This window comes from Frieseomelitta varia, unplaced genomic scaffold (assembly GCF_011392965.1).
Source record: "Frieseomelitta varia isolate USP_RPSP 00005682 unplaced genomic scaffold, Fvar_1.2 scaffold_247, whole genome shotgun sequence".
Lineage (NCBI taxonomy): Eukaryota > Metazoa > Arthropoda > Insecta > Hymenoptera > Apidae > Frieseomelitta > Frieseomelitta varia.
The window spans coordinates 652,266-666,212 of NW_025109976.1; the positions used below are offsets into that span (position 1 = coordinate 652,266).

General features: G+C 44.0%; 1 protein-coding gene across 1 annotated transcript in view; it reads left to right on the plus strand.

Annotated features, from left to right (window-relative positions):
• Positions 1–13,947, plus strand: part of LOC122528211 — a 360,579-nt gene that overhangs the window by 283,612 nt on the left and 63,020 nt on the right. Inside the window, exon 4 of the mRNA XM_043653107.1 lies at positions 3,878–3,986. Within this exon, the coding sequence (XP_043509042.1) occupies positions 3,878–3,986 (109 nt within the window). The remainder of the gene's footprint in view (positions 1–3,877; positions 3,987–13,947) is intronic.

Consider the following 13,947-nt stretch of genomic DNA (forward strand, 5'->3'; position numbering starts at 1 on the left):
GCGAGAATCGCGGCTATATCGATTCAGACCACGACAGTTTCAATTCGTTCTCGGGTTCGAAAAATAGAGAAGCTTATCTTGCAGCTTATCGCGATTGTCGCGGTCGCTGACGAGCTGGCGTCAAATCCGTGGGAAGCGTGTGGCTGGCAAAACGATGTTAGGTGTGGTGAGGTATCTTTTTTCTTTTTTCCTTTAATACAATCTTGATCGTGCACACCCAATCTCTTCGGAGTATTGCGCGTTTAATTGAAGTCGGCAAACTTCTAATTTATAAGAATTGTCAATTGTCAAAAGTTCTCGGAATATTGGAGCTTACGATACTTTTCACTTGTCGCCTGTTTTAATTAATTTACGAATTGAAAAATTAGGAGGGCACCTAAGGCGCTCCTAAATATATAAATTTGCATAAAAAAATTAAAAGACTGTTGTTTTCTAAATCTTTTAAACACTGAGAATGTACAATTTACAGTGAATCTCTCCTTCTTTAACGTGACAATTGACATTTAGCGCGTTAATTCGATACGTCGTGGGTTAAAAAATACGGTATCCAGCTGACACGTCGTCCCTCGATTCCAATATCGCCATGTGACATCGACTCTCGCGGAGCTCGCGTCGAGAATTCGAAAATGGTTCTCGGCTCTCATACGAAAAAAAAAAAAAAAAAAACCGAGGACGAAGGACGGAAGACCCATTTATCCACGTGTCGATCTTCGAGCGCGAGCTGCGAGGAAACCTCAATCTCTGGAAGCTCCGCCAAATTTCTCAGTCTTCCTCCACGTGTCGAATAACTTACTGTTTCACGTATGCGCAGTGAGAGTCGGAAGCGAGTTCACATATCTCTTTGATAATACTAGAAGAATTGCTAGCAAACTTTCACTTATTTACAAGAGGAAAATTGCTACGTTTCCATCAAGCGTCGTGAAGTGTTCACTTTCACTTACGAACGTAATTAATGCAGCTGTATCAAATGCAAGAACGCGTCGTTGCTCGAAATGAATAAACAACCTCGGACGATCTAAAGTAAAGATCCGACTCTTTCAAGAGTTGTTCTCGAAATTCTCTTCGAGAGAATTTTCACGCACGAAATTTGACACAATTGGACCCAATTAATCGTCGGTGTACTTGCGATTTAAAGAGAAGCCTGATGTATCCAGAATAGAAATTTCAACGCCACCGTCTGTTTTTATAGGCACTCGTCTCTCGATGGGACGAAAAAGGAAGAGGAAGAGCCGCGCCCTGACCGCGAAATGTCTTCAGCTTGTTAGGGATTTAACGAGAAGAAATGCGTCGGATGAGGATAAAACGGGCAACGAGAGCGGGTGAAAAAGCAAGAGAGGATAAAGCCAGACCCCGTACAAGCTGCTCGAGAGCTTTTCGAAGTTGAAGCTCGGGGCTCGGTAATACCGGCCCGACCGAATGGTCGAGTACTAATCCGAGTGTAATAATGGTGTACGCGCTCGCTGGCTCATCGCACGAACGCGAAACGTCTCTCTCTCTCTCTCTCTCTCTCTCTCTCTCAGCGTTCTACTGCTATTACTCCCGCGCTCCTGGCTCGTCTGCCCGCCGCTTTCAAACTCATTATACGATTTTTAATACATTGCGCACCGCCGCTCTCTCTGGCGCATCAGTTCTTTGCCCGCGCGTTGCTCAAACTGCCCTTTGGGTTTCGTTCGCCGTCTGTCACGGAATCAAAACCGCCGGCTCCTCTTTGAACGAGGAGAAAGAGTTGCAAGCAGCGGCGCGCACGTCCGCGGAACGAATTTAGAAATCAAAGGAGCATCCGTTTGTTTTACAACGTGGCGAACACGGCGCGGAGAGGAGGCTGGAAAAAACGGACGACCACCACCGCCCACCATTGCCCCCCGTCCCGATTTTCATAGGAACTCGAGTCAGACAAACAGCCTATAGAGAACCTATGGACAACGAATTGTTGGGGGGAAAAAATTGCGAGAAGTGAATTATAGAAAAGTCCTCTCCGTTCAAGACGATTGAGAAGAAAGACGATCAACAGCGCACTTTGCTAAACTGCTGTTCGGTCGATTTCTAGACGAAGCTGCCACCCGATAGCGCGGAACAAGCGGAGCGATCTCAGATGCGGAGCGAGTCATGCATCCATAAAGATATCCATCGTCCTATTACGGTGGTGCAAGCTACAACCGCGCGTTACACTGTCACGGCGGGCGACACGATCCGACGGCGCGCCGTGGAGAAAACGTGGAAAATTCGTCGCACGTCGTTAGGACGCTATTTTGCTAGCAGATGCGTGACGAGCAGCGATGATTAATCGCCGCTCGCGACGAGAACGCAAGATAGCGGCTGGATTCATTATGCATTACAGTTTGAACAACGACGAACGACAGTGAGGAATTACGTCGCGTCGCGGTATTACGCGTTCTCTGAGAAATTTATAGAATTCTCTCTCTCCCTCCTCCGCGTCGGCGGACTCTCGTTTGACTCGCGAGGAAATGACACCACAGTTTTGGCACCGCGCGTCGTCCGATATCGAATCGGTTGGTGATAGAAGGCGAGTCGAACGAAACGAAACGAAACGAAACGGGAAGAAAACGAGAGGAGGCGAGGAGAAAATAGAAAAGCGAACAACGTTTTAAGCTCTTCGTAAATCCAGCCGTTCCTTCCTTAGCAGGCGGTAATTCCATTTGCATACCAAAGACTAATCCGCGCGCGAGCCGATTGAAATGAAAATGCATGGCTCGCAGGTCGCCCGGGGATCGTTTTCTTGCGCGACCAGAACAAAGCCTTGGCGATTCATTCGTTTCGCGCGAACAAGCCAGTAGCGGAGAAAAAAAGAAACGGGAAACGGACAATCCAGGGAAGAATAAGAAGCAAATTCAAGCTTTCAAAATTCGTCCCGAAAGCTACCACGTGATCTTGAATATTTTTCAACGCCACAGAATCGTCAAAGAACGAGTGCAACTTTTAATTGAACTCTTCCTTCCAATATGTCGTGATAAGTGCATACTTGAAGAATTCTACATGTAAGAGGATCGTTCTTGTAGCGATCTCTACTTCGAAGAATTTAGATCAACGACATCTATGTTCATTAAATCGTTCCGTCGAGATGTGTATTTAATATAAACAGTAGAATATTTAAAAATAGCTATTAATTTTATTATCACGATGGAAATTTTTTTACTGACACTTATATATATTGTAGCCATAGTAGAAATTCGTTATTTAACTTCCATTATGTAATCTTCATTAAATTATTGGTAATTATATATTTTGTTATATCGATAATATTTTTACATAAACAACTAAAATTAATTACGGAGTTATTATTTATTTGTAGTATTATAATATTATCATTATAATCACTACATTCTCAGGAATGCTGCTTCACTCTTGTGGCGAATTTTGGAAAAATTCCTTCCCCCTTGCTTTCTGATTGATCTTGGCACATCCCCCCCCCCCCCGTTCTACAACTCCTCTCTTTGAGTATCGTGACAATAATTCACCAAATATAGTTTTTTCTACGTATCATCAGTTAATCAAATAATTAATTTAACAATAAATCACAGATTTAGCAAAGTTCCGTCATAATTATTCATTTTTCACATGAGTGACCCTTCGAGTCACCCTTAACAGAGTGTTTCCAGCAGGAAAGAAGAAAAATATTGTCTACCACTACCCTGTATCACGTTATTACATTTGAACTGCATTTACTTGTGTTTTCATTTTCTAATTGTCGAATGTTTCTCCGGCGAGCGACAGCCGATTGACTTGCAAAAATCTGTGCAATCTGTCGGTTTTTTAAAAATTACTGCCACTGCGCGACTCGCTCGCATAGAAACAACATTTTTTCCCGACTTGGTTCTTAAATAAATAATCGTGTTTTTTTCCTTGGATTTTGTTGCAGCGACGGCGGCCTGGCCGAGGCAGGAGCAGCCGTGCCCGATAGCCGGAGACTTTTGCATGAACGGCGGTACCTGCCTGTTTTTCGAGACCGTCGGTGAACCAGCATGCAGGTGAGCGAGCATCGATCGGTTTTGCTTCCGCGTAACTGACCGTTGTCCCGTGTTTTCAACAAACAGACGGGACAGCTCTTTCTTTCTTCCTCCCTCTACGTTTAACATTTCGTCGACGAATAACCAAAAGACCACCCATTATCGGACAGTCAGTCCAATTGTCAGATCTGTCGTTCCGTGAAGCTGCATTTACACTTGGCGACGATTTCTTTGATTCAAACGATCAGGTTGCAACCAGAAAGAATAATGAAACGAGCTACTTATTTCTGGTCGTGGACAGTCAGAAGTTCTTTCTCCTTGGGGTTGATATATTGCGACAAAGAACTTGGATCAAGCGATATACACCTGTAGTTCACCGCAACGAAGTTTCGCAAAATTTTGAAAGAGTGTTAAGAGACGACAAGTACCAAACTGCTAATTATAAAATGAGAAATACGCGTGAGAATTCAATATTCCGAAACATGCTAATTTCGCGTGGCAATCAGAGTGCAAGTATCAGTACTAAATAACTGTAAAATCTGTGACTATAAACATATAATTATCAAACGTGAAAGAGATGATGACAACAATGATATTAAACGAAGCACAAGTAACGTAAGATTCTGCCAGTAGTCGCGTGTTTATTTCAAAGATTAAGTCACGCGTGTCTCAATAATTGACAGGCTGCATTCAAGTAAAATTTCCCGATTGGCTCGTGAGGTCATTTATGATTTTATTTTTTTTTTTTTTTTATAGATCGTGCCTACATTTACCATATACTAACTGCGAGCTAATTCTAGAGCTGGTGAACGCGTTGAGAAACGCGAACGAAATTGAGAAACGCCAGGGATGTTGACTATCACGCTTCTATAAAGACAGCGAGCTAATAAACAACGGAGCCTTTTCGTTTCGCAGATTTTTTTTTCTCACAGCCGGTAGCAAAGAACGAACAAAACGAAGGCTGACCGCGTGGAATAATAGCGACGCGTATTGGTTCGCCGAGGCAAGTAGTCTCGGGGTCTCGCGTTTCCTCTCGTTTCGTTGAAATTAACGAGTCGAGTGTTTGCCAGAATCGAGGGAAATGTTGCTTTGGCCGAGTGTTTGCTTTGATATTGGCCAACTTTTTCAAACGTTCCCTCTCTCTCTCTCTCTCTCTCTCTCTCTCTCTCTCTCTCTCTCTCTCTCTCTCTCTTTCTCTTTGTCTATCTCTTCCTAGCTGTGATTTTTAACACGAAACGGAAGTAATTCAACGCGCGAGAAGAGGAAGAAGAACAGCGAGCAACGTTTCGTTCCTTGGGCGAATTGATCGGCTAGTTAATTCCGCGGATCCGTATCACCGATCATCATCCGGTTGAAAGTTTTTTAATTAAAACGTACGCGCCGGATCGATCGACTGAATCGAAGAGAGTGAGAGAGAGAGAGAGAGAGCACGAAAGAGCCACTTGGGAAATTTAATTTTCGGCAAGAACCGATAAAATCGCGCGAAGAACGGAACGTACGAGAAATTTCGGAGCGAGGTGAACGAATTCTCCGAGCAGGCGAGTAGGCGGCGTGAAACGTGGAAACGCGCGCGCCCACTCGAGAGGAATTTTTTATGAAAAACCATTCGACCGTGTTGCCTTCAATTTTTTCGTCTCGTTCGAGCGAGCTCCAACCGGATCCACCGTCCCGGAATAGAAAGATGACGCTCTCTCTCTCTCGAGTCTTCGAAGGATACTCGATAAGTGTTTGTTTAATTATTTGACGGACGAAAATTGTCAAACAGTAGAAATAATATTGTATGGAATATAAAACCGTATATACTGACTATAAATACCGTACCAACTGTGGAAACTATAATAAATATAAAATAACTAACTATAAAATGAAAAGTTCACATCGTACTTGGTGAGAATTCAGTATGCGTAAATTTCGCAGTCAAAGTGTACTACACTGACCAACTGTAGAAATTCCAGCTTCAAAAAATGAAATAACTAAAAATAAATAAACCGCAAATATATATATATATATAATAACTGAACATAAATATAAACTAGCTGCAAATAAATACAAAATAACTAACTATAAAGTGGAAAACACGATTGCATCGTGACATCGTATTTCGTGAGAATTCAATATTCCGTCGCGTAAATTTCGCGTGGCAGTCAGAGGTAATCGCGTATAGTACAATTACTATACCAACTAACTGTACAAATTATACTAACCATATATATAATATAAAAGGCAGTTGCATCGTGACATCTCCCGTATTTCGTTCGAGAATTCAGTGTTTTTCCTCCTTTCGCGTGGGAAGAAAACGCGCCAACTTGGAGCGGCAGCCGAAGCGTTAAGAGATAATCGCGAGCGAACGAGTCACGTCGACGTTGCCTCGTTCGCGTGTTCGCGGAGGCTCGAAATATTGAAACAAACGACTGCGAAACGCTTTTCCCTGGCCGCGCGTGCTCCCCCATTTCCCATCGGCGAAGACGGAGATACAAGCCGGTCGAAATTGAGTTTTGCTTCCTGTTACCCTCTTTTCACCTACGGAGCCAGGGAGAGACGGCTCGGCGAACGAGATTGGAAAGAGGTCGAAGGAGGTTTCCGCGGCGTGTTTGTTGCCGATTTCGTGCAAACTCGCCAGACACGTGTCGAGTCTACTGACCTTTCGACCACTCTTTCACGATTGAACCGTTCCTTCTTCCTCCTCTTCTTCTTCTTTTTTCTTTTTTTTTTTCTTTTTGCTTCCGTCACCCACGGTTCTCCGCCTCCCCCTTCTGCCCATCCATTAAAGGGAGCAGCTCGCCCTCGTTTCTCTTGTATTCTATTCTCCGCAGCTTTCCCCCGTTCCCGGTCGTTTCCTTCCTTTTACTCCTCGTCTCCTCGCCGAAACTCCCCGGGCGTAGCCGGAAAAAGGGGGAAGCTGTCTCCCCGTAGGCGGCGGACTTCCGCTAATCAGAGCATGTTTGCCCGCCGCGGGAATTACGCCGGTCATCCGCGTCTGCAATTTCGGTTATTTACCGCTTAGATCGCGCATTTCCCCTCCACGTTTTTATTTTTCCTTTTTCCGACCTCTCTGTTTACCCTGGCAATTCGAAACGATGGCAAATACCGTACGCAAAGACGTGGCCACTGAGACAACGTTTCCACGTTAAACGTTCCGCTTTATCTCAATCTAGTTGCAGCGAACGATCAACTTATCAGTATTTCTCGTCGTTGCGTTCGTGAAATACGAGAAATCGAAATAAAAGATCGCTCGCGTGGTATTCGCCTGTATTTTGATTTCTCTAGTTGCCGGCAGCTGGTTGTCAAACCTCGCTGAACGTTGCAAGAAATAAACTCGCGACGTTCGAAAGTCACGTACGCATGGGGGAAACCAGACACGCGCATCGTCCAAAATCCTGCCTGGTGGAAACGTTTGGGGATTCGCTGAAGTAAAAGGCGTGTAGATAAAACACATATCGGGTTAAAAACTTCGTGTTAAAAATCTCTGGGGGGAAAAAAGACGTCGTTGACGGCGGCGACAGCGACGTCTTTTTGTCGGTGAGCTTTGACGTTGATTAGCTAGGTCGTTGAATAAATTCGAGAGCTAATCCCGCGAATAAGAGCGGGATCGAGCGACGAAGAAGGCCGAGAAAAGGGGGAAAGAGGACGAAGGGAGCAAAGGGAAAACACTGTGGTCTATGGACGGGTCCCAAGCAACACCGCACTGCCATCGGTTGACGAGGGTTTATTGGCTTTATCGAGGAATCAGGTCGTCCCCGGAGGAACACGGGAAGGGGAGGGGAAAAAAAGGGAACGACTGACGGAAAGAATGGACAATGGACAAACGAGCGTACACCGTGCATTGTCTACTCGCATGCAACCAACTGGGACACAAGCAGAACACGTACACGTGCACGTACGTACGTACGTACGTATGTATTCTATTATTCGGCCCAGGCCATGGAAAATGAGTTCGCCTCGCGTGAGACCGGCCAATCCCCATAATGCGAAATTTCCCAACGAGCCGGGATCGTTCGGCAAGCGTTGTTGAAAGAATCCGACGACGATTTATGAGATTTTCTATCTTGGAGATCCGGTCGAGCGTGATTATCAACATAACGATTAATTTAATATATTTCACCTCTTGCGCTCGAACGACGTTTTTTGTTGCAACATTGTAATATTTTCTCAGTTCTCAATCAAACGAAATAGGCAAAACGAATAACAAATTTATTACTTCTCAATAATTGTCATACCGACGTGTTCAAAAAGAAAAAGAAAGCGACGGATTATTGTGTACGGTGTTCGGTCACTCGTTATGGTCCGCAATCAGTTTCCAGCGCAAGTGGTTAATATGCGTACCTTGAATGACACGTCTGCAAGCACATTCGGATCGCTGCTGCCTCTTTATTAATAAGCTTCGATGTTATTAACCTGCTGGCCGGGTATTTTGCGAACCAAACCGATGTGGCGTCGCTTATTTTCAATCGCACGTGTACGTATTTCGCACGAATGTTACACTTTCGATGGCCTCCGTACGACTGAGGAATATAAATATCCGAACTTGTCCGCCTCGCGGCTACGGACAATATTTACATTCTTGTATTTCTGAGAAATTTCGGTGTCTCGGTAATAACATACCACACGTGGCTAATCCGCGGCCAAGGATGTTGACGATGTGACGATCCACGTACTCTCTCTCTCTCTCTCTCTCTCTCTAATGTTTAACGTTTTACATAACGTAAAAAAATATAGAGCGAGTGTTTTGTCTTCTCGTGCCTGAAATTTGAAAAAGGAAATTCTTCACGCGAAATACACGGGCGTCGTCGTTTCGAGTTCGCTGAATTCGATACGCAGCCGGCTGCTGCTGCTGCTGCTGCTTGGCTGGAGCCTGGCTAATAAATCGGATCTTCGTTCGCGGAGCAATAGCGCCAGCTGCAACTCTACGTATTCCTTTCGGTTGTTCATAATAAATCACCACTTCGTATCTCGGGAATCCCCGATTTATGGATATCCAGTGACTTGTCTTTTCGCGGAATAAATTCCCCACCTTCCACCCGTCGCGACCGTGATTCCGATAAACTCGGTATAACTGGAAATCGACGGAGAAAAGAGCTGGCGCGCAATATTGGACGCGGATGATTTTCAAGGAAATTTTGACCGAAAGACGAGGCTTCTCAATCCTCTTTCATTAACTGAAATGTTCTGACGAAAATTGAATGGGAAATTGTACTCGAGTCAAGGGTTTAATCCTCCTGCGGTCCGTCGATCGTCTGTTGGAGGTTCGCGTTAATTTTGAAGAAAAAAAAATAATCGCACAGGGTGTCTGATCTAGGGTGAAAAATTTAATATTTGGCAAATCAAATCATTGAATCCAAATCGATGACAGTTTTTTCATCGGCGGGTGAGAAAAAGCACGCTCTCTTTAACCAGAGAGCGCTGGCAACTGATTGCGGACCATAACGAGTGACCGAACCGTACACAATAATCCGTCGCTTTTTTCTCAAACTCGTCGGTATGACATCGCTGGATAGAAATTATTGAAAAGTAATAAATGTATTATTTGTTTTGCCTATTTTGTTTTACTTAAATATACTTAACCCATTGGCTTACATTGACGTGACATATACGTCAAGCTTTGCAGAGTCGGTAAGGAAAATGACGTATGAGGTACGTCCGCCGTAGCCGAAGTTTTCCTAATAGTTCTTGGTTTATGCCAACATATGGCAGGAAGTGTTATATACCGTTGGAAAGAGGAAATTTCGATCTACCGCACAGTGATCTCTGCGATCGATTTCAACGCGTAGAAGGAATGCCAAAAAATTTAATAATAACCTGTTGATTCAGTAGCGGCCTGGTAGCGGCATAATGGCGCCCCGTAAGCGTTTGTATTATTCTCGGAAGTTTACAGACGATGAAATGTTAGATATTCCATATGCCAGTGAATCCGAATCTTCCGAAAATTCAGATTCAGAAGAAAGTGTAAGTGATGATGATTCGATTAGGCCTAGTAGTGACAGTGAATCTCAATTTCACAGACTTCAGAATAAAATTAGCAGAACAAATCCTTGAATCCTCTACCTTAACTGACTACCTTAGGGGTTTCTCCACTCAGACTTCAGGGTTCAGGTCATTTTATAAGAGCCATTCCCCCAACTCCAAAAAAAAACGGAAACCTCAAAGAAGGTGCATGATATGCAAGGCAAAGAACAAGAGGAGTGAAAGTAGATATGAATGTCAAAAATGTCTTGTTGCATTGCATATTCCGGACTGCTTTGAGATATACCGCAAAAATTTTTAATTTCACATACAATTCCTCATTTACATCACGTCAAACATCACACAACATATATATATACACATCAGTAAAAAGTAAGATTTTTACATTTAAACTTCGAGGAAAAATAATTTCATTAGTTTTGTAAATCGCTTGATTTTGCGTGAAAAATTCTGCGCATGTAGGGTGTGGCAATATTGTTAAGCCAAAGGGTTAAAACTGAGGAAATGTTGCGATTCTGGGACAAAAAGTTCTCGACGTGCGTGGCGCGTCATTCCATCGCAAGGGGTTGAAACTTTCCTCCTTTTTAAGACGTCCCGATGAGAAATCGCCACACTGAGTCTCATCTTGGCGGGTATAAATCAGAGGGGAACGTGAAGAGAAAGAGAAGAGAGTCGGTCGATTTTCGGCGTCTTCTCCGAATATCGGGATATTCGGGAATCTTGGCAAATATACCTGGCCGGGAATCGCAGGTGGAGGCAGGAATTGAATGGATCGAGGGTACGAGGATGAAGTGTCTCGTACCAGCGAGATTTACGAGCATCCTCGCGGCCGGGCGCGGCTGAACGCGAAAGCTTTGCTCGCGTTTACCGTGTATTTTGGTGAAGTGCCGCGAGGCTGACTGGCAAAAGGGATCGCCGGTGATTGGAAGGGGCGACGCGATGGGACCCAGCTGCGATAAGCTGCGGCATACTCTGGTATCTCGTCGTACGACCTTTCAAACTGGGTCATCGACCCTCGGCCTATTTTCTTTTCCCGCCTGTCGATCGTGGATCGTCAGATCGAATCGCGATGTGACATTTAATAACATTTTCGTACGATTCTCTCGTCTTGTAGCTCCATCACCGAACAATGTGTAATCAACGATCAATTTAAAAAGTCAACTTTCTTTCGTTTGTATATCAATACCTCACACTCTGTTGACGCATTGTTCCAACAGTGAATCAATAATTTTGAACTATCGACATTACTTGCAAACGAATCGTTTCATCCGGAATCCAAGACGAAAGCGTGGCTCTTTTCCGCTCTGTTTCGCCGATAAAAAAAAAAAGTAGGTAATAAATTAAACGGGAGGGGGGAGGGGGCAATCCGTCATTTCAAGTTGTTACGTCTTATCTGCGTTTCGAATGAAATTCGTCCGACCACGAGGACCGATTGTCCAGGGGAAAACTCGGCGGCAAGGGGATAGAGAGCTGACGCGCGACGATAACACGCGCGGCGTGGATTCGCAGCGGATAAGATACATAAAAAGCGGAGTATTAAAGCGGAACGACTAGGCAGGCGGCCTGTCTGGCAGGAGCTGCTAGCCCGGAAGGAAGGAAGGACGTGAAGGAGTGAGAAGAGTCTGAAAAAAAGAAAAAGGAGAGAGAGAGAGAGAGAGAGGGAAAAAAAGAGAAACGGGGAATAAAGCACCCTCTAATATTCACTGCTTCGCGCTGTCGACCTCTCGTGCTGGACTTTTTTTCTTTCGTCGAGCCGTTTCCGTATAACCCTGGCCTATATACTGGCGAACTGACGGGCTCTGCCTCGCGTTCGTCGCTCGAATCTCATCCTGCCTACGCACAAAAGCTGCGGTACAAAGGCGAGTCCGACGTGCAGCTGGCACTCTCTCTCTCTCTCTCTCTCGCTCTCGCTCTTCAGATACGAATTCTTCCTTTTTAGATGCTCATTATTTTAACGGAAGGCGTCGAGCTTTTATACAAAAATATAGACTCGACCTCGACCAGTTTCAACGTTTTTGATACGCCGTGTATCAAAAACGGGGATAGATGTACAACACCAACGATATTTCGCATCATGCACGTGAAAATCTACGGTCTGCCGATTAATAAGAACCGTGGAGCCGATCTACACGTGTCCTTTTTGATAATTTATATTCTTCCGCCATCTGAACTATTCATTATGACAAGCCACGATGTCAGGAAAATGTTAAGAATAATTTAATTTTTAAGTTGTACGACTCTGTGGCATTTTGATCGTTTATATTCTCCTGAAAAAAAAAAGTTTATATTCTCCTTCTTTCCGCCGTTGAGAATATCGATCGTTACAAATAATTTAACATTTTAGATCGTGTGACTCTAGCGGCATCGCTAAACCGGTGTGCAACAAATGAGGAAGAATTCACAAAAACTCGCCGTCGTAAATCTAGAAAATTCCTAGAGAAAGACGCGAGACGCGTCCTTCGCCCTTTCTCTTTCTCTTTTTTTTTTCAAATCGTCACACCGAGCTTAATCCTGGCGGCGAATCCACTCGGATGGATAAAGAGAGCGTGTCGCAATTTGCAGATTCGAAGCGAGAGAGAGAGAGAGAGACGAAGGGTTGACGCGACCGATTTATCCAAGCTGCCGCATTGTCGCGAAACGGTGACAAAAGTACGACAGGGACTAAAAGCACCGACTAGAAGGTTAAAATAATGGATGGACGTGTGTTCGTGGGACGCACAAAGCGTGCATTTTCGGCGTTTCACTTGGCCCATATTTCTCACGCGCGCCAACGGGAGGAAAAAGAGAGAGAGAGAGAGAGAGAGAGAGAGAGAGAGAGAGAGAGAGAGAGAGAGAAGGACGAAAGATTGAACGAGCGCTATCGCATCTAACGCGACGCTGTTAGTTTGCATTATGTTAACGCAACGGTTTACAACGCGATCTCTTATTCCCTCTTTGGGGCGATTCGTTGTGTGCTCTCGCGTTTTCTCGGGGCAAAAGCGTAACTTTCAACGGCACGGCGTCACACAGTGGTAGGTGGGTAAACAAAAATAAAAAATTCAGATATTTGTGATTAATAGTTTCTCTAATGTAGAAGGCCATTTTTGGCGTCGTTAATTCTTCCATTCGTTGTATATTTATCGCTGATTTATATATGCTTGCGAAAATATTCAAAGACGTACGAGGAGACTTCTCACTTTATGTATTATACATATGCTGCATGAAACATTTTGAAAGTGTATTATTATTTTAATGAGACTTGGGCGACTGGCGCTAAATATTGTAACTTATCATTTTCTAATGAAAGATCGTAAAATAATAAACGTTGGCTTGACGTTGAAGCTTGAAATACTTGGAAAGTGGAGGGTACTAATTTTAAAATGAATTCGAATTTATTATCGCAAGGATTTCTTTTAGCTTCGGAATATTAATGCAGGTCACATTTGTAGGTCAAATTTGAAACAAATCTCTCTCTCTATATATATATATATACAGAATATATGTAAAAATTACATCAGATATTTATCAAAAATATATATTTCGGAAAGATAAAAAAATGACACGACCTCACCCGAGGAGGGCAAGAGAATGGAAACGAACGCGGCAAAGAAAAGAAGAACACCTTTCAGCGTGCCATGGACGTCTTAATAGAACTCGAAATCCCGCTTAGACTCGCCGGGAGAAAAATAGCGTACCTATACATTTAAATTGAAGTTTTCGTTTGAATTTCATGTAGGCGTTAAATTAAAACCGATGAAAGCTGGCGCGGCGCGAGCTCGCCCCGCTGCAGAGCCCACGGTCTCGCTATTCGTTTCCCTTTGCCGCGGATTCCCGTTTCGCGCTCGTTGAAAAGGTTCGTTAATAAAGACGATGAAAATTACGGGCTAGATGGGGTCTTTTTTAAAAGGAAAATAACTCCGCAAGAAGATTACGTCGATGCGGACGAGAAAAGAAAAAAAAAGAAAGAAAAGGAGAAGCGATCCGCGCACAGCCGCCAGTATCAAAATTCCATCAGCGATTCCGCTTGAAATAACATGGCAGT